At 34.3% G+C, this 18,773-nt stretch overlaps 2 protein-coding genes across 5 annotated transcripts; both read left to right on the top strand.

Annotated features, from left to right (window-relative positions):
* Window positions 1–5,938: 5,938 nt before the first annotated feature.
* Window positions 5,939–15,303, top strand: LOC112007540 (uncharacterized CRM domain-containing protein At3g25440, chloroplastic). 4 transcript variants are annotated; one of them, XR_010629028.1, is made up of 6 exons: window positions 5,940–6,225; window positions 7,045–7,483; window positions 8,496–8,897; window positions 12,011–12,166; window positions 14,728–15,079; window positions 15,166–15,303. XR_010629028.1 is itself a non-coding variant. In XM_065773660.1 (5 exons), coding segments are annotated over exons 1-5 (1,044 nt in total). In that variant the 5' UTR covers window positions 5,939–6,175; the 3' UTR covers window positions 14,730–15,159. The 4 variants fall into 4 exon arrangements, 2 of the variants coding, with proteins under 2 accessions (XP_065629732.1, XP_023895662.2); XR_010629029.1 differs by lacking the exon at window positions 15,166–15,303 and having other exon boundaries at window positions 14,728–14,856; window positions 14,992–15,159; XM_065773660.1 differs by lacking the exon at window positions 15,166–15,303 and having other exon boundaries at window positions 5,939–6,225; window positions 12,011–12,161; window positions 14,728–15,159.
* An 829-nt stretch (window positions 15,304–16,132) lies between these two features.
* On the top strand, window positions 16,133–17,873 carry LOC112007513 (annexin Gh1). Its single transcript, XM_024039865.2, has 4 exons — window positions 16,133–16,246; window positions 16,348–16,499; window positions 16,626–16,850; window positions 17,192–17,873. Exons 1-4 carry the CDS (start codon window positions 16,174–16,176, stop codon window positions 17,708–17,710), a joined length of 969 nt encoding a protein of 322 aa, XP_023895633.1. The 5' UTR covers window positions 16,133–16,173; the 3' UTR covers window positions 17,711–17,873.
* The last annotated feature ends 900 nt before the right edge of the window (window positions 17,874–18,773 follow it).

The following is an 18,773-nucleotide window of genomic DNA, read 5'->3' as shown; positions in this document are numbered from 1 at the left end:
AAGAAAGGATATGGGCAAGGATATTGCACATGCTTTTATCACAAAGAACAGGGGGAGAAGTAAGAGTAGAAATTCTAAAGGGCGAGGTAAATCCAGAAGTCGGTTAGAATCAAAAGGAAAATTCAAGTGCTTTTGTTGTGATAAAGAAGGTCACATTAAGAGGAATTGCAAGGCTTGGAAGAACAAACAAAAAGAGGATAAAAATCATAAAAAGGCGGATGATGAGAACACTATTGCTATTATAGTGTTGGAAGATGAGGTCCTAGCCATAGGACAAGATGATTGTTGTACAGTTTTAGATCCTTATGTTGAATGGGTGATTAATTCAGCTGCTTCCTGTCATGTCACTCTAAGAAATGAGTTATTCACTTCATACAAAGCGGGAAAATTTGGGAGAGTGAAGATGGGCAATGATAGTTATGCCGACATTGTGGGAATTTGTGATAGATGTGTTAGGGCTAACATTGGATACACCCTGGTTTTGAAGGATGTGAGACATATTCCGAATATTCGCCTAAATTTGATTTCCACTCATGTTCTTGATAAAGAAGGTTATGGCAATTATTTCCATGATGAAAAATGGAGGCTTAGCAAAGGATCATTGGTGTTTGCTAGAGAGAAGATTTGTTGTACACTTTACAAGACACAAGTAAAGTTGTGCAAGGATGTTGTTAGTGCAGCTCAAGAGGATTCTTCGCCTAACTTGTGACATAGGCGGCTGGCTCATATGAGTGAAAAAGGGTTGCAAATTTTAGCAAAGAAGTCTCTCATTCCCTTTGCCAAAGGTACGTCACTAAATCCTTGTGACTTTTTTTTTATTTGGTAAGCAACATAGAGTTTCATTTAATATACCCTCTACTAGAAAATTCAATGTATTAGATCTTGTTTATTCTGATGTATGTGGTCCCATTGATGTTGAGACTTTAGGTGGTAATAAATATTTTGTTACATTTATTGATAATGCTTCACGAAAGGTGTGGGTTTATGTTTTGAAAACAAAAGACCAGGTATTTATGCACTTCAAGAAATTTCATGCCATGGTGGAAAGAGAGAAAGGAAAGCCTTTGAAGTGTCTCCATAGTGATAACGGAGGTGAATACACATCTAATGAATTCAAGAGTTACTGCTCTAAGAAGGGTATTAGATATGAGAAGACAGTTCTTGGTACCCACAGCAAAATGGTGCGGTAGAAAGGATGAACCGCCCTATTGTTAAGAAGATCAGATATATGTTAAGAATGGCTAATCTGCTTAAGTCATTCTGGGATGAAGCTGTTGTGACTGCGTGCTACCTAATTAATAGATCTCCATCAGTTCATTTGGGTTTTGATATTCCAGAAGGAGTATGGACAGGAAAAGATGTTTCTTACTCTCACTTGAAGGTATTTGGGTGCAAGGCATTTGTACATATGCCTAAGGAACAAAGATCAAAGCTTGATAGCAAATCCACTTCTTGTATATTTGTTGGATATGGAGATGCAGAATTTGGCTACAAGCTATGAGATCCAAAAGAAAAGAAGATGATCAGAAGTCGAGATGTAGTTTTTCATAAGAATGAAAACTTGGCAGACTTTGAGAAAACTGAAAAACCTAAAGCTACAGTTGGAAGTGTTCCTGATCTTACACCTACCTCTTCTTCCTCAGATAATGCCACAAATAGGGAAGATGTACAAGATGAGAATTATGGTGATGAACCAACTGAATTTGATGCTAATGAGCCAGTAGGTGTTGATGGTGATAATGTGATAGATACAAATGGTGTTGAGCAGAGGAAGCAGCCTCCTCCACTAGAGATGGTAGAACCTCAGGTGAGAAGGTCTACTAGAGAGCGTCGTCAATCGACTAAATACCCCACTTCTGAGTATACTATGATTACTGAAGAACGGGAGCTAGAAAGTTTTCAGGAAGTACAGTCTCATAAGGATAAGCAAAGCTGGTTAAAGGCTATGCATGAAGAGATGAATTTTTTGAACAAGAATAAGACTTATGACTTGGTGGAACTTCCTAAAGGCAAAAAGGTATTGAGAAACAATTGGTTGTTCAAGCTGAAGAAAGATGGTGACAAGTTTGTGAAGTACAAAGCTTGATTAGTGGTTAAGGGTTTCAATTAGAAACAAGGGATTGACTTGGATGAGATATTCTCTCTAGTAGTCAAGATGAGTTCCATTCAGGTAGTTTTGGGATTAGTAGCTAGCTTGGATCTTGAGCTTGAACAACTTGATGTGAAGACTGCTTTTCTTCCTGGTGATTTGAAAGAAGAAATCTACATGGATCAACCAGAGGGATTCAAAGTGAAAGGGAAAGAACATATGGTTTGCAAGTTAAAGAAGAGTTTATATGGCTTGAAGCAAGCTCCAAGACAGTGGTACAAGAAGTTTGACTCATTCATGGTGAGTCACGGGTACACAAGGACAAATGCAGATCATTGTGTGTATGTCAGAAAATTTCCTAGTGGTAAATTTGTTATTCTTTTGCTATATGTAGATGATATGTTGATAGTAGGACAAGATGCAGGTGTGATTGAAAATTTGAAGAAGGACTTGTTCAAGTCATTTGATATGAAAGACTTAGGTCCAGCAAGACAAATTTTGGGTATGCAGATTCTACGTGACAAGAAAGCTAAGAAGTTATGGTTATCACAAGAGAAGTATATTGAGCGGATTCTTGAAAGGTTCAATATGAAGCATGCCAAGCCAGCCAGCACACCTCTTGGTGCTTATTTCAAGCTAAGAAAGAAATCTTGTTCTTCATCTAAGAAAGAGAAGGGAGACATAGCATAAACTATTTATTCCTCAACAGTTGGTAGTTTGATGTATGCTATGGTTTGCACACGACCAAATATTGCTCATGCAGTTGGTGTTGTTAGCAGGTTCATGGTTAATCCTGGTAAAGATCACTGGGAAGCAGTGAAGTGGATTTTCAGGTATTTGAGAGGTAGCTCTAAATTGTGCTTAACTTTTGGTGATTCTAAACTAGTTTTGGAAGGTTATGTAAATGTAAATTGGGCAGGTGACCTTGATGGTAGGAAATCTACATCGGGGTATTTATTTACTTTTGCAGGGGAGCTGTATCAGGGCAATCAAAATTGCAGAAGTGTGTTGCCTTATCTACAACTGAAGTTGAGTACATTGCAGCTAATGAAGCAGGTAAAGAGATGCTTTGGTTGAAACAGTTTCTCCAAGAATTAGGTTTAAAGCAAGATGGGTATGTCATTAATTGTGATAGTCAGAGTGCTATAGACTTGAGCAAGAACTCTATTTACCATTCACGTTCGAAGCACATTGAGGTGAGATACAATTGGTTGAGACTAGTTGTTGAACAATAGTTATTTGAATTAGAAAAGATTCACACAGATGAAAATCCAGCTGACATGTTGACCAAGGTTGTGTCTAAAGAAAAGCTAAAGCTTTGTGCCGGGTTGGCCGATATGAATTCTAACTGAAGAGTTGGGGTTGAAGATCTCCTCCGTAGTGGGCTAGAGGGGGAAACTGTTGGGTGCGTGGCATCTAGTGGGTCCAGCCCACTTGCTTGCCTTGTCAAAGCTCATTTATGAGCTTGGTTCCAAAAGTCTTCATGTCAGCATTACCTCTGCATGAGACTTGACTCAAGCATGTTTAACATGCTAAAGGAAGAAAGAAATTGGGTGAAGCAAAAAAGCAAGTTTTGACTATTGAGAAGTGAAGAAAAAGCATGGTCTAACTTCTCTTATTAAGAAGTGTTGCAAAGCGTGTTGGACACGTTGAAGAGAAAAGAAGAAAAGGAAAGAAAGGCCATTCGGCCTTGTAGAGTGCTGAAGCAGAAATAGAGAGCCATATTGGCCAGTGTGTGTGAGTTCCAGAGAGAGCAAAACACAAAGAGATATTCAGCCATTTTGAGAGGTGCAATCCGTGTGAAGAAATAGAGAGAAACACAGTAAGAGTGTGAGAGAATGAAAAAGAAAAAGGAGACATTTTTCTTTGCTCAAGTTACACACAAAGAAGAAAAATTTGTGGAGTTCTCATGGAGTTTTTGAGTGCTACAACCATGGAGAGTTGGAGGATTTAGAGGAAGATTTTGCTACTAGCTTTGTGGTGAGATTGTATTTACTCATTGAGATTTATTTGTTATATATCCAATTTATTGTGAACTCAAGTTTAGCATAAACTTGATAGTTGTAATCTCTATTTCATAGTGGATATTTTTCGGAGCTGCCCCGTAGTTTTTTCCTCTACACTAGGGAGTTTTCCACGTAAGATTTGGTGTTCTTGTGTGATTGTGTTTATGTGGTGCTTGCTGTAATTTTTTTTTTTTTTTTTTTTTTTTTGTTTCCATAATATTGCTATTGCTTGGTAGTTATATATTTTAATTCACATATAGACATAGAGGGGACTAGGATTTTCCCCAACGATTTAAACTAATTGGCAATTGTTTGAACATTTGAAGAGCTAAAATTCAGAAGCTATAGTGATGGTAAGGGTAACTAAGGAGTAAAAAACATGATAAAGAGAGATAGTAGCCAACGTGTAATTTTTTTTAAGCAATGTTAGGTACTACAAATTTATTACAAGAGTTTTACAAATTGACCTCTCACCAATCACAATAAAACAATTTAAACATTCATGATTATATGGTTTAAGTGTTACCTTAAGCATTTCCATTTTCGTTGTGTAAGTTGTTTGTCAATTGATATTGGCATGTAAAGTTTATGTAAGTTTTATTAAATGATACTAGGCACTCTTACTGATTAAAACCTTGTAAACTTAGAGAACTAAATTATTTACCCTACTTGTTATTTGTTTCTTTTAAAACATCAAACAAGATAACTAATCATTTTTCCATTCCTTTATAATACGATTAAATATTTAAAACAACCTTTGTTGTTATTCCCATTAACCATTAAACTCCACTCCCATTTTATCTCAATAATTTTGAATACCGATTCTAGTTTATTCATTGGAATAAAACATTTCGATACTATATACCCTAATTTGCATCACATTATAGTATACCATATTATTTAAAATCAAATAACACATTATTAATATCATTATTACATAATAGAAATATATACCAAGTCATATATAACTATAAGTTAAAAAAAAAAAAAAAAAAAAAAAAAGTAATGAAGACGAAGAAAAAAAAACAATGTCATATGCAAGTGAACTAAGCGAAGTAATTAAAAAAAAATGGGTTTAAGAAAAAAACAATAATTCATTTAAACAAGACCCATGAGCTCCGATCAAACTCGGTCAAGCACCGATCAAGCAAGACCCAAAAGCACCGATCAAACAAGACCCACAAGCACCAATCATTCCAATCAAGCACCGATCTATCTCTTTATTGGTTTGTCCATGTGGGTTTGTTTGTGTGTGAGTGTGTTTGTGTATCTCTGTGTTGATTTGTTTGTATAGATGTGTTTGTGTGTGGATGTGTTTGTGTATAGGTGTGTTTGTGTTTGTGTTTGTGTGCATCTGAGGAAAAAGAAGATAAAGAAGATAAGGAGAGAAGAAGTTACTAAGTTCGTTGTGCACAGAGAAGAGAGAGAAAAAAAATATGTGCAAATGTGAAATTAATAAAATAATAAATGAACAAGCTGCACTAACCGTGTAAATATATATTGTTACTATAGCAAGTCTATAAATATATACATCTTTACACACTTTTAAAAACACTGACATGGAGCATTTTTGAAACAAAATATGTAAAAATAGTATTTTTTTTCTATTATACAAGATTTTGCATCCATTGATGTAGATGCTCTTACATACTAACTAAAATTATTATAACAAATGAAATTTAGTGAAATAAAACAAAACGGGTAGAATGGAGCGAAAATTTTAGAAAAAAAATAGAGGGATGATTGGTTTGGAATAGAAAATTCTGGTAACAAAATATAACACCACACACATGTCACGTGTAAAACAAAAAAAAAAAAAAACAAAATAAAATAAATTGAAAACTTCTGAGACAAAAAGAAAAAGAAGGAAGTGTTTTAGCAGAGCTACGCCGAGAGCAGCGGAGACAGTGCACGGCAGCCTGAGGCTTCGAGAACCGGTCGGCTGTTACAGGGATTTCTGTTTCTCCTCAATACCAAAACTCTCACCGCTCACTGCAACACAAACTACTATCAATTTCCACCGATTTCTTGAATTTCACAATTTCAAGACTCACCACTACACATCGTTTTTTTGTCAACAATGTTCTCCTTGTTTTCAATCAGAAGAAGAGGCATTATTATTCGCACCAGGTATTCCCTCCCTTTTAAAATATGTGATTGTTATGATACAAATAAACAATTTTTTTTTTATTATAATTTATAGGCAATGATTCAAAGAAGGGTAGTAGTCTCTTATTGAAACCTTGTAGAAAATCTACTTTACTCTTGCTGCTTAGATCTGTTTGGACAGTGTTTATTGCTGAAAATTGAAAATTAAAAATACTATAATAAAATAATTTTTAAATATGTGAATATATCCATGGCATACAGTTTTAAATTTTTTTTTTTTACTGAACAAAGTATTTGTAAGTCTTGAATAGTGTACACGACCCACTGAAAAATGCACAACGCAACTGAAAATTCAGTTTCAGCTGTATCCAAACATAGGCTTAGAATGTACAAATTTGTGGTTTTCAAGGCGCCTTTTGATTTAAGAAATGGTGTCCCAATCTTTGGGCAGACTATTTCGCTCTTTATCTAGACATATGAAAACAACTGATAATATGGTGAATGGAACTTAGAACCTCTCAGTTCAGACAACATCTTTCAAGTCTATTGCGCCCACCACTCATTTTATATCTATTTAGGAAGACAAAGCTAATTTCCCCAATGGCTGGTAAAATCATCAGCAAGTCAAATCACATCACATGACTCATTATATAGGTCATGTGACCAAAAGTACAGGTGGTTTTATCAATAGTCACCAAGTGGGTTGGAGGAGATTCTTTTAAACTTGTTTGGAGAAAAACTTTGTCCGTATTTCTAATAATATTAGAGGTGCCATAAGAAAAGACCTTTGATTTTTTAAATGCAGTTGGTGATAGATAATGTACATCCTCTATGATGCAGGGATTCTTTACTCTGTTTCTGTTGTCTACTGAAAAATATCCCGGGTCTCTCATCTTTGCCTGCAGCAACTTCATTCTCTATGAGAAGTTACAGTGCAGTGAGGCCTCTTCTAGAAGCAAAGCGCATATCGTCTCCATTGGAATTTTCATTAGTGCAGAGATTAAATATGCTTGATGTTCATGTTATTAGAAATTGGATACCTGCTAGATACATGAGTAAAGAATCATTTGAGCTGAAGACAGAAAATGATGTTGTTAGATTTTCTATGGGTAGGGTAGTCGATAATAATGGTTCCCAAACAAAAGGAAGGGTGAAAACCAAACGGGTCAAAATGTCTAAAAAGGCCAAGCTGAATGAACTCAGATTCTATCGCCTGAAGGCCAAAAAGAAGATGACATCTCCAAATCCAGAAGTTAGGATTAGATATAAACTTGAGAAGGTTGGACACTACTCAATTTATTTTTGTAGTTTTTAATGTCAATAGTTTAAAATTTTCTAATCTCTTTATGTTGTTTATGTTGGTTTAATATTGATATCAAGATTTAAATGTAGAACTTCTGTTTTTACAAAGTTTTTAATTTTTTATTATGCTTCTGTAAAATTCTTGAACATGATGCAGTGACTAACAGTTACCTGAAAAATTATCTGATACAGAGATATTGCACAGAAGACTATTCTTTTGCCTTTTACTTACTGTGCGCTAGCCGAAAAATAGCAGCATACGCCTATTTTTGGACGGGTTTCTCTCTTTGGAAAAGCCCCTAAAAAAGGGGGAAGGGGGGGGGGGAGGGGGAAGATGTTTCCTTTGTCCATTCATGAATTTTTTTTATTTTTTATATAGTCCTGCTGTTCTTTGAGCATTTCAAAACTTACTATTGAAGAATGTTCTTTTGTCTGATATTCTGAATATACCTAACTGTTATACATTGCATTAATTAAACAGTCATGTATTTGTTCAAATATGGCTGTTTCTTATACTGTTTAAAAAAATGCAAAAAGGAATTTTGGTTGTGCAATTCATATGAACCCCTCTTTGATCTGACTCATTAATTGCAGTTTCAAGTTATCTTTATTTTTATCGGGGGCCATGCCTCCTTGTGTTATGTGGACCATTTGGAGAGGGAGAAACCTTCGTACTTTTGATGGGGTTGAGCGTTTGTATGCAGAGTTAAACTTGTATCTTTTATGAACCATGTTTGAAACTTTGTTGCATCCCTAGTACACTGGTTGTGTACCTGGGAATCATTTTCATTTCTCTCAATAAAGCATTATTACTTAGCAAAAAAATTATCTTTATTTTGTTTATATTGATCTGTAATATCTCAAAAAACATGCTTTGGTTCAGTAGTTCAGGGTATATTGATATATGGCTTTTTCTTTTTTTTTTTGAATAAATAAACTAACATATGGCCACTTTTAGTATCTATATATAACCTATGAATACTCTTCAGGCCAAACGGAAGGAAGTATGGTTGATAGAGAAATTAAGGAAATTTGAGGTTCCCAAAGCACCTGCTGAAACATATGATCCTGAAATCCTAACTGAGGAAGAAAGGCATTACCTGAAGCGCACTGGTGAAAAAAAGAAGAACTATGTCCCAGTTGGAAGGCGTGGTGTATTTGGAGGGGTTGTTCTCAATATGCATCTCCATTGGAAGAAACATGAGACTGTAAAGGTAATTTGCAAGCCATGCAAGCCTGGACAAATTCATGAATATGCTGAAGAGCTTACTAGACTGAGCAAAGGCATTGTGATTGACATAAAAGCTGACAATACTATTATTTTCTACCGGGGAAAGAATTATGTACAGCCACAAGTAATGTCACCTCTAGATACACTGTCTAAAGACAAGGTAAATTCAGCTTTCCTTTCAATGACCATTTTCTGAAGGATAGTATAGGATAAAATTTTCTCATCTTCTCTGTCAATCAAGTCAACATAAGCTTAATAGTTATGCTTGTTTTGATATAAAGATTATCTTGGATGAGTATATTAAAATTTTGCTCTTAATGCCTTTGAAGTTAATAGTTATGGGATTGCCCACTTATATCTAAATATATTTGCACTAATGGAAAAGTATTTGTCCAAATCTTAATAGATCTTAAGTATCAGTGTGATGTTTGGTAGATCTTGGTTTCAAATTGTTATAAACAGCTAAGAAGGACGGACACTTCATTTGGAGTGCCGTACTTATGTCGTATCCGCCGTGTCATGTTATAAATTTTCAGAAACTGCTCGTGTTACTGTTTCATACCTGTATCTATACCTGTGTCCATGCTTCCTACTTATAGAGTTGGAACTACATGCAACGGTCGATTCTTGAGATTAAATCTCTCCTCCTCCACTCTTTGTTTGATTGGTGTTCTGCTTTTTCTTCTTTTTCTTGTTCTAATCTTTTTGTTATGCTTGATCATTGTAATTTTCGATCTTGATGTAATCTTTTCCATGTACACTCCCAGTGTACTTGGGGTTTTTGATTAATGATATTTTGTTATTTAAAAAAAAAAAAATGGTGTTGGAACTACATGTTGTCGTACTAATGATGCACTCAGTGGGTGGTTGTGGTTAGGCACATTGGTAGTTTCTTGAAGGCGAAAAACTACCTGAATTCCATCTCATCTTCTCTCCTTTAATCCTTTTAAAGCCCTAACAAATTTGGCTTTGCTAATTATGAAAGTGAGATTTCACTGAAGTAATGTGTCTAGTAAGTATATGGAAAATTAAAACGCTAACAAAATTCTCAAAAGCCCTGGGTTTTTAAGTCTTACTTTGGCAAGATTTAATGTAATTGTTAGAGTTTCTTCTGGCTGAGATTTTCAAATTCTAGTCTCCTTGACAGCCTCCAAATATTATAATCATCCGTGCAAAGGAAATTAGGGTGTCTCCTTTTGATCATTCCCAAAATCCTAGCTGAAATTAGGATTCTCATTCTTTCTATCCATCTCTTATTCTTCTTTTTTCTTTTATTTTCTTTCCCTTCTTTTATTTTTTATTTTTTTAGGGTAAATTGCAAAGTACACCCTTAAAGTTTGAGGTTGTTTGGATTTTACACCCTGAAATTTGAAAAATTTGATTTTACACCCTAAAGTTTAGTTCTGTTAGCAAAAACACACCCTTGATCAGTTTTGACTGTTAAGTGACACATCATCGTGTTGACTTTTTTTTTTTTTGGCCGCTGTTTCACTTTAAAATATATATATATATAGAAGAGATAGCATCTCCAAACAAATGCCATTTCGCCCAAAATAAAAACACAAAACCTAGTCAAAACTTACAACAACATTTCGCCCAACTACAAATCAATTCCCAAATCAAAACCCACCAACCTAGTTCCCTAGCCCCTACAAACCCAGCAAACCAATAAAAAAAAACCCCCGGGTATTGCAATCCTGTAATGGGAAGATGATGCCAAACACGCAGCAGAATTTCCTGCTGAACTTGGCTACACTTGGTGCTGGAGAGAGGCATCATGATGATGGTCCTGATTATACTATTTTTGTGGGGAATTTGGCTGCTAATGTTACCGATTACACACTTCAAGAAACTTTTAAAATTATATACACCTCAGTGAAGGGTGCAAAAGTTGTCACTAATAGTGATAGAGCCACTGGACATTCTAAGGGATATGGGTTTGTCTGGTTTGGTGATAAAGGTGAACAGTTTCATTCCATGACCGAAATGAATGGCCAATATTTTTCGTAAGGGTTAGGGAGCTAGGTTCGTGGGTTTTGATTTGGGAATTATGTTGCTGTTGGATGAAACGGTGTTGTAAACTTTGACTGAGTTTTGAATTTTTATTTTGGGCGTTTATATATGTGTGTGTGTGAAACAGCGTCATTTGGGGCTGATTTGGCCCCAAAAAAAATGTCAGTACAGTGATGTATCACTTAACAACCAAAACTAATCAAGGGTGTATTTTTGCAAATTTCTCAACCTTCGGGATGTAAAATCCAAATTACTCCAAACTTTAGGTGTGTACTTTGTAATTTACCCTTTTATTTTTAGTTTTTAGTGTGTCACCCCAGAGGTTTTATCTAGGCACCCTTAGACTGCAGCAAATGGTATACAAATTGCTCTTGGCTTCCAATTGAAGCTTTAATAAACTATTAATGTTATTTATTCAGAAAAAGGCCCAAAGTTTATTTAAATACTTTTAAGTTCCTAATCAGTCAATTATACCTTAAGTTCCTTATTTATCAAAATTATATTTCATTAACTTATATCCCTTCCCTATTCAATCTCATGTCACATAAATACTGGAACAAAAATCACAATTTAACACACTTATTTATATTCGTATAGTTGATATCTAATTTATTTTTGAGCAATTAATAAACAGAATTGTAGTGTTTCTGTTTTAGTAGTAAACGATATTTAGGCTCTGCATTGTCCTTTTTCCTTGCTTTACCTATAGATCATATATCTTGTTTGAAACTTTCCCCAATTAGTACTCATTTTAATCCTTGAGTAGCATAGATGGTTCATTGCACTCATGTTTCTCAATATCTTGTGCAATAACTTACATCTCTCTTAGTTACTGGAATTGCAAGTAAATAAAACCATGGTTTTAAAAACCAGATCGGATCAGCCGGTTCAATCAGGAATTGGACCCTTTTCCAGTTCTTTGACCGTTCCTGTTTTTAAAACCGTATTAAAAATGGTTATTTTGTATTAGCAGATTCTTGAAATTTATTAGTTTGGAATACTCATGCATTATATTTCTTAAAAATAAATAAAGAAAGTGTTCTACATTGTATTACTGTTTTTCTCATACATTATATTTCTTAAAAAGATAGAAAGTGTTCTACATTGTATTACTGTATCTATCAATGTATGACCTCGATGGTTGGGATATTGTAACTTGGACGGCTAATTTGTGTTGATGGTATTATGGTAATTCATCAATTATACAACATATACATTAACCTCGACCATAATTGTTTCTTCTGGTGTCAAAATTTGCAGGCATTGGAAAAATATAAGTTTGAGCAGTCACTTGAGCATACTAGTCAATTCATTGAAAAATTGGAAAAAGAGCTAGAAGACTATCATGACCACCTTGCTCGTCACAAGAAAGCAAAAGATGGCACCCCAAAAGATTCTGTGATTAATACATGTTTGGTAAGATTTATTGTTTTTAAGTTTTTCCTCATACTTAACTGTTTTGCTGTGTGTACTTGCAAGTATGATTTTTCTTTAAAAAAAAATAATAAAAATCAGTTTTTGCCCAGCAATGACAACTTGCCACCTTGGATTTGAAGTGAAATTGTGGTGGATTTAGCATTTCTCATATATGTGTGTGTGTGTGTAACTGATTCGTAAGCAGTGCATGAACCTAGTGATTTTTGAACTCATGATCACCTTGGATTCATAAGCAGTACTTGCAAGTATGATTTTTCTTTTAAAAAAAAATAATAATAAAATCAGTTTTTTGAATAAGAGTAACTTTACCGATGCTTGGGTCATTCATGGTTTATTGAAGAAACAAATGTTATTATAAAAGAGAAACAACCGGGAATTTTAATTCTTTTATAGTTTCTTGTCCTTTAAGTTATCTCATAATATGTACTAGGAATGTATTGTACCTTACCTCACTTGTATACGTTTCTCTCTCTCTCTCTCTCTCTCTCTCTCTCTCTCTTCCTCATATATATATATATATATAGTAATTCTATACAAACAACATTTTCACAACAAATCCTATATGGCAAGTTGTTACTGGTTTTAATCTAGACCCACTACTGAAATTACTTTTTTGCCCACCAATGACAACTTGCCACCTTGGATTTGAAGTGAAATTGTGGTGGATATAGCATTTCTCATATATGTGTGTGTGTGTGTAAATGATTCGTAAGCAGTGCATGAACCCAGTGATTTTCGAACTCATGACCACCTTCTACTCCATTCTTATGGGGGAGAAAGTACCATTTTAGCTAGAGCTCATTGGCAGTGTAATCTATTTACGATGTTCGGTATTTACTGTGGCCATAAGCTTTAGCACACTGTTATACTCTGCGCTCCTTTCATTGATTCTCTGTTGAAAATCATCTTTAGTTATATCCCCTCAACAATTTCTTTGGCCATGCATTAATTTGAGATGCCTAAGTATTATTTAAACGCTCTGTAGTATATTTACTGAATTCAACCAGCTGAGAAGAGAATCCAATTGGTAATGGACTTAGCAAGTGGATTATGTAACATATCTCAAAATCAAATATCAAGTAATTTTGTTTTCGCTGTATTAGCTTGTAGCCATTTATCCTAAATCAAATAAATCCATGTCTCCTTTCTGGTTGACATGTTGCATGAGGCTTCTTCATAAGCTTTGTAAGTATCCCTTTGCATACATATGCAATTTTATATGTTACTTTTTAGTGTAAATAAAATGTGATATTTCTGAATTTGAATCTCTCTATTTATATAAATTTGTGTGTGTGTGTGTGTGTTCTTTTACTTTGTAATAGGCTCCCAATTTTCGACATTCCTTGTAAAGATCTAGCTGCATCTTCTGTGAAATGCATGGAATGACTAGCATCAATTATGTGCTATTTATTTTCTTTGGGGGAGGGGGGGAATACTGTTTATTTATTGATAAGCAAAGATGGAATGTTGAAGCAGGGGAGATTAATGGTTGGACTTGAATATTGACTTTTTTGCCATGTATGCAATTAAAAAAGGGTGACTTTTAGTTCACTCCCTACTCTTATGGCGACTAGTGCCCTATGCATTTTGTTTGGCACCACTTATAGTTTGACTACAAGGCCAAGAAAGTCACAAGCAAAAGCACTATGGTTGATGCTGTCAACTCCTACTTTTCTTTGGCGGTGGTGTTGACTGATCCCAAACCAGGAAAAAGGAAATTTTTTTAAACCCTTTTAGGCAGTGTACCTATGTCAACTCCTACTTTTCTTTGGCGTTGGTGTTGACTGATCCCAAACCAGGAAAAAGGAAATTTTTTAAACCCTTTTAGGCAGTGTACCTACATTTTAAAAAAATATGTTCTCGACCTCTTAAAATTTGGATTGTAAATTTTTTAGGGGAAACTTGTGTTACCCCTGTTTTTGGGTATTATTCATCTGTAATTAAATTTTTTTTTTTTAAATGTTCTGCTTCACTATGATCATTTTCATATATTTAATTGAAAAATAATGGATTGGAATTGTTTTTTAAACTAAAGATTGTAACATGCACTACATGTTCTTTTTTTTGAAAAGGGGGGAGGGGGGGGGGGGGTGAGGAAGAAGGTGTAGGTAATCATGTTTCTTTCTTCATTTTGAGCTGTAAATTACATGGACCAATCTCCTCATGGTATCAAAAATATCTTTTCTTTAATTATCTGTACTGGAGTCTGGAGAGGAGTGAAGACATTTACAACACACACATTGCGTCTACTTAAATTAATTTATGGAGCATTAATTAAGTCCTCAATTGTTCATTCAGATCAATAGTTCCATGACTGCACTTTTTATTTTTAATTTAATAAATTAGTTTGCCTTTATTTTATACAATTTATTACTTAGTCTTTGATCACCAGATCTTATGAAATTGATTCCCCCCGCCCCCCTCTTTCCACCAAAGATAAATCCAATGAGTTATGTGCAATAAATCCATAGTTTACTCATCTGGCTTATCAAAGTGCGCCATTATTTCCTTAGTTCAATTGTAATTTTTTGGTTTTGCAGGACAATAACAATATACACTGCAAAGTATTGCTAAGTTAACCATGGTTTTCTTGGCTAGACATTACTTCACGACTGCTGAACAGAGATGATAGTACATTCAGCTGTGTTCCATGAGCAAGGAGGTCCTTGGTAATAACATGGAATCCAAGTTGATGTTGTTAGCTTTATAATGGCCCTCGTAGGGATTCATTCAGTTTTTGATGCAATTGATCCCTTGTCTTCTCTTCCACTTCTTTGGAAATAACGGAATGGTGGCTACTGCAGATGCTGGTGGATTCTTCGGTGGATTGTTTAATCATAAATATCTGCAGGGGAACGAGGGAAGCAATGGGGTCTGACAACTTAATACCTTGTATGCATTTTTACTTATTTTAAGTGTTACTTTTTTTGTCTATACCAAGAATAATTCAGTGTACCATTATCAATTTTTTAATACAGAATTGAGATTTTGAGAAGTAGCTCCGCAGTTTGTTGATAGCCTTAGCCTCATGGCAAACATTCATCTGGTACAACTTTGTTACTTTGCCTTCTTATCCTGCAGCCTGTCTGGAATATAATTTGTGTGGTACACCTAAATAGGAATTTAATCTTGAAATATTGTTGAATAACACAGTCAGCTAAGCTCAGTATCCAAGACATGTACTATTTAAAAGACAAAGCTTCAATGTTGTTTTGATTTATGAGTCTCTGAATTATTTCCTTTTCCTAAATAAATTATTTGTGAATCCTTAATGTAGACTTCAATCTACATTTAATTGACAACTAACTAAGAATATGGACTTGTGTACCAACATCAAAAGATCAAGTGCCTAATTTGGACTTCCTAAAATCCTTCTTTGAATTTCATATTTTTATATATTTTCACTGTGGCTTCTGGGGAAACTGTATCACAAGTCAAACTGAGATGCCATATGGACCCTTGAATCTTCTTGTGAAATATTTTGACATTTGGAAACATGAACCGCAATGGGTGGTGGCTAATAAGCTAATATGAGCACTTGCAAATATAAAGAAACTTTTATGAGGCCTTTTCACTGTAAAAACGAGGTGGGAATATGAATTTCTCTTGTAAGGTAGACATCATTAAGAGCTGTTAGTGATTGTAATTTGTAAGAGAAGAAAAAGGCACGTTGGCACTTGATTGTTTTACATTAGTGAGGGACTTTTTGCAAGTCAGCGGTTGAGAGTAAAGCTGGGATAAGACAGTGAAATGTGGTAGAAATGGTACGGTTGATAATGGAATTGAGGATATGTTCCATTCTGATTGTTCTTCCCACTTTGTACGTGGCTGTTATATCCTCCCTTGATTAAAAGTCTTTTCCAGTTAAAAAGCGAAACAAAGTAAATTATTCCTTTTTGAGTCCTATAAAAAGGTGTATAAGGCTTCTTGGTATTTCACATCACAAATTTAAGAATATACAGAGATTTTCTTGGAAAATTTTTGAAATGTCTAGCAGTTCTTTTCAAAGCTCTGAACAATATGAACTGGATTGCCAACATCTTCATAATTATTTTTCTGGTACTTGCTACTTTTTCCTCATTATTTTATCTGTTTGTTTTGATGCAAAGAAAATTCTATTAGAACTATAATTAACCATCCAATGACTTACTGAATCATAGGCAATGGTGCAATCAACTACCAAAGGCTTGTGGAGATGTTCGTATACAGAAATTCTCATGAATTTAAGTTCATTTGCCAAACTTACAGTGCTCTTTATGGCCAGAATGTTCTTCATGTCTTCTCAAATATTCAAAGGAATAATCCATTTGCTGTGAGAATGCTGCTCAAAATTAGATTGACTTTAGCAAGTTTTTTTTTTTTTGTTTTTTTGGCCCTCATACTTAAATATGTCTGAATATAGTTTAAGCATAATGTTGAAAATATGTTGCATGTACAGAGGGCAGCTTATCTTCGCATGATTGAACCACGAGAGCGTGATGCTGAAATATTGAGGAACTCACTCTTTGGAAATGGAAGCAGTGTGAGTCTTAACACTCTCATTGAGATTGCATGCAGCCGACCTTCTTCGGAGCTGCAGTGTATTAAGCAAGCCTACCGTTCAAGATACAATTCTGATCTTGAACAAGATGTCACAACAAAAATTAATAGTGGATTCAAAGAGGTGATTACGATAAATTATTAAGGAAAATACATAATGCACATTAATATGTCCGGACATATAGGTGTACCACCACTAAAATCGTGAGATGACTTGAAATCGTATCTTCAACTCATGATTTTAGTTGTTTGTATATTTGTTTGTACGTACATATTAACCTACATATTAATGTACAACAATCATTGCTCAATCACTAATTGTCCCAAAAATTTATGACACTTGTTCAAATACTATAATAAATTATTAGTTATCTCAAAAACTTAAATTGATAAAAAATGATGAATATAATCGTTTAACTGTTATTTTAACATGTCATGAACTCTTGTCTTTGGCATTCTCTCTAGATTTTGATGGCAGTTTTGAAGTCTTGTCGCAACTATGGTGGGAAAGTGGACATGAGCATGGCCATGTGTGATGCCAAGACACTGTATGAAGCGGTCGAAAGTGGGAGAAGTGTTGACCAAAAAACCATCATTTCACTTTTAAGTCAACGAAATTCTGGCCAAGTTAAAGCCATTCTCCTCTCTTACAAACAGCTTTATGGCAATGAATTCTCCAAATCAATGAAGCAAAGCAAGTGTGGGCAATTTGGAAAAGAGCTTCGAATTGTGATTCGTTGCATACAAAACCCTGAAAGGTTCTTTGCTAAGCAACTAAGAATGAAGAATGCTGATGCTCGAGAGATATTGATTCGAATAGTTATTACCAGGTCCGAGATAGATATCAAAGAAATTAACAGGGCTTTTGCAACAAAAACAGGCAGTTCCCTTGAGAACCTTGTCAGAAGGGAATTTAACAATAATAAAGACAAGACTAATGACATTGTAGCTGGAATCTTGGTTGGACTAGTGAATCGTAATTGAAAAAAAGTAAATGAAAAAAAGAAAAAGAAAAAGAAAAAAAAGAAAATGATGTATATGCAGGTAGTATGTTGATGGCTATAGTTGTGTTTAATCTACAGTATCTATGAAGGACATGTTCCATTTTCCTCTTACCAATGAGTTCTATCATATTCTCTGAATTTCATTCTCTCATGAACTTCCCTCTATATCATGCCAAAAAAATCATAGGTTAAAAAGATAAATATTTCAATAGTGTAAAATAGGGCTGAAATTTAATAATAAAATAGATAATAAAAATAAAAGTACAGAAAAATTACTTCAAGTTAAATGACAAATGCACAGTGGAAATTCCAAATGTATAATCTATACTATATATATATATATATCTCTCTCTCTCTCTAAAAACTAAAGTATAACATTATAGTTGCTACGCTTCTATTGAGCTACATTATCCACATATCTAACACTTTCTTTCTCATGTTCTAACAATTTTTCTCTTTATTAATTTGTCACCTTATAATTATACTTTATCAAACATTTTTTTTTTCTCATTTTTATCTTTTTATCTTCTCACTACTCTATACGACTATACCTTAATGTTACAATTCCTCCATCCATTCATTTTACTTTTATATTGACTCTTCTCCCCCATTTTATTTACTATAAAAATTTGTTATTCTTTCTTCTATTCAATTCATATTTTGCCTACACAAAAAAGTGAATACTCCCCCTCTCTATTTTTTTTTATATATCTTTTGGTGGATTTTTAATTCTTTATTGCATCTCTACTTTAGATAGATAAATTTTTGAGTTGACCTCTCCTTTAGGTTGATGCAATTTTTTTGTATTTTAATTTTTTTTCTTTTCTTTTCTTTGATTGATAGATGTTATCCTGTATGACATTATATAGCATATAATGATATAATAATATTCTTGAGATCTCCGACCAATTCTTTTGGAGATCTTGTGTTCTTGAACCAAACCCCACCATCTTTGCACTTCATTGCCCCATTAGCTAGTTTCAACTAAATCCACCTGCCGCCCAAATAGAACTACATAGTCGAGCCACCGTTCTACTTTATAG

The sequence above is a fragment of the Quercus suber genome, unplaced genomic scaffold, assembly GCF_002906115.3.
Source record: "Quercus suber isolate HL8 unplaced genomic scaffold, Cork oak 2.0 scaffold_78, whole genome shotgun sequence".
Lineage (NCBI taxonomy): Eukaryota > Viridiplantae > Streptophyta > Magnoliopsida > Fagales > Fagaceae > Quercus > Quercus suber.
This window is presented reverse-complemented; position numbering and strand designations above follow the sequence as displayed.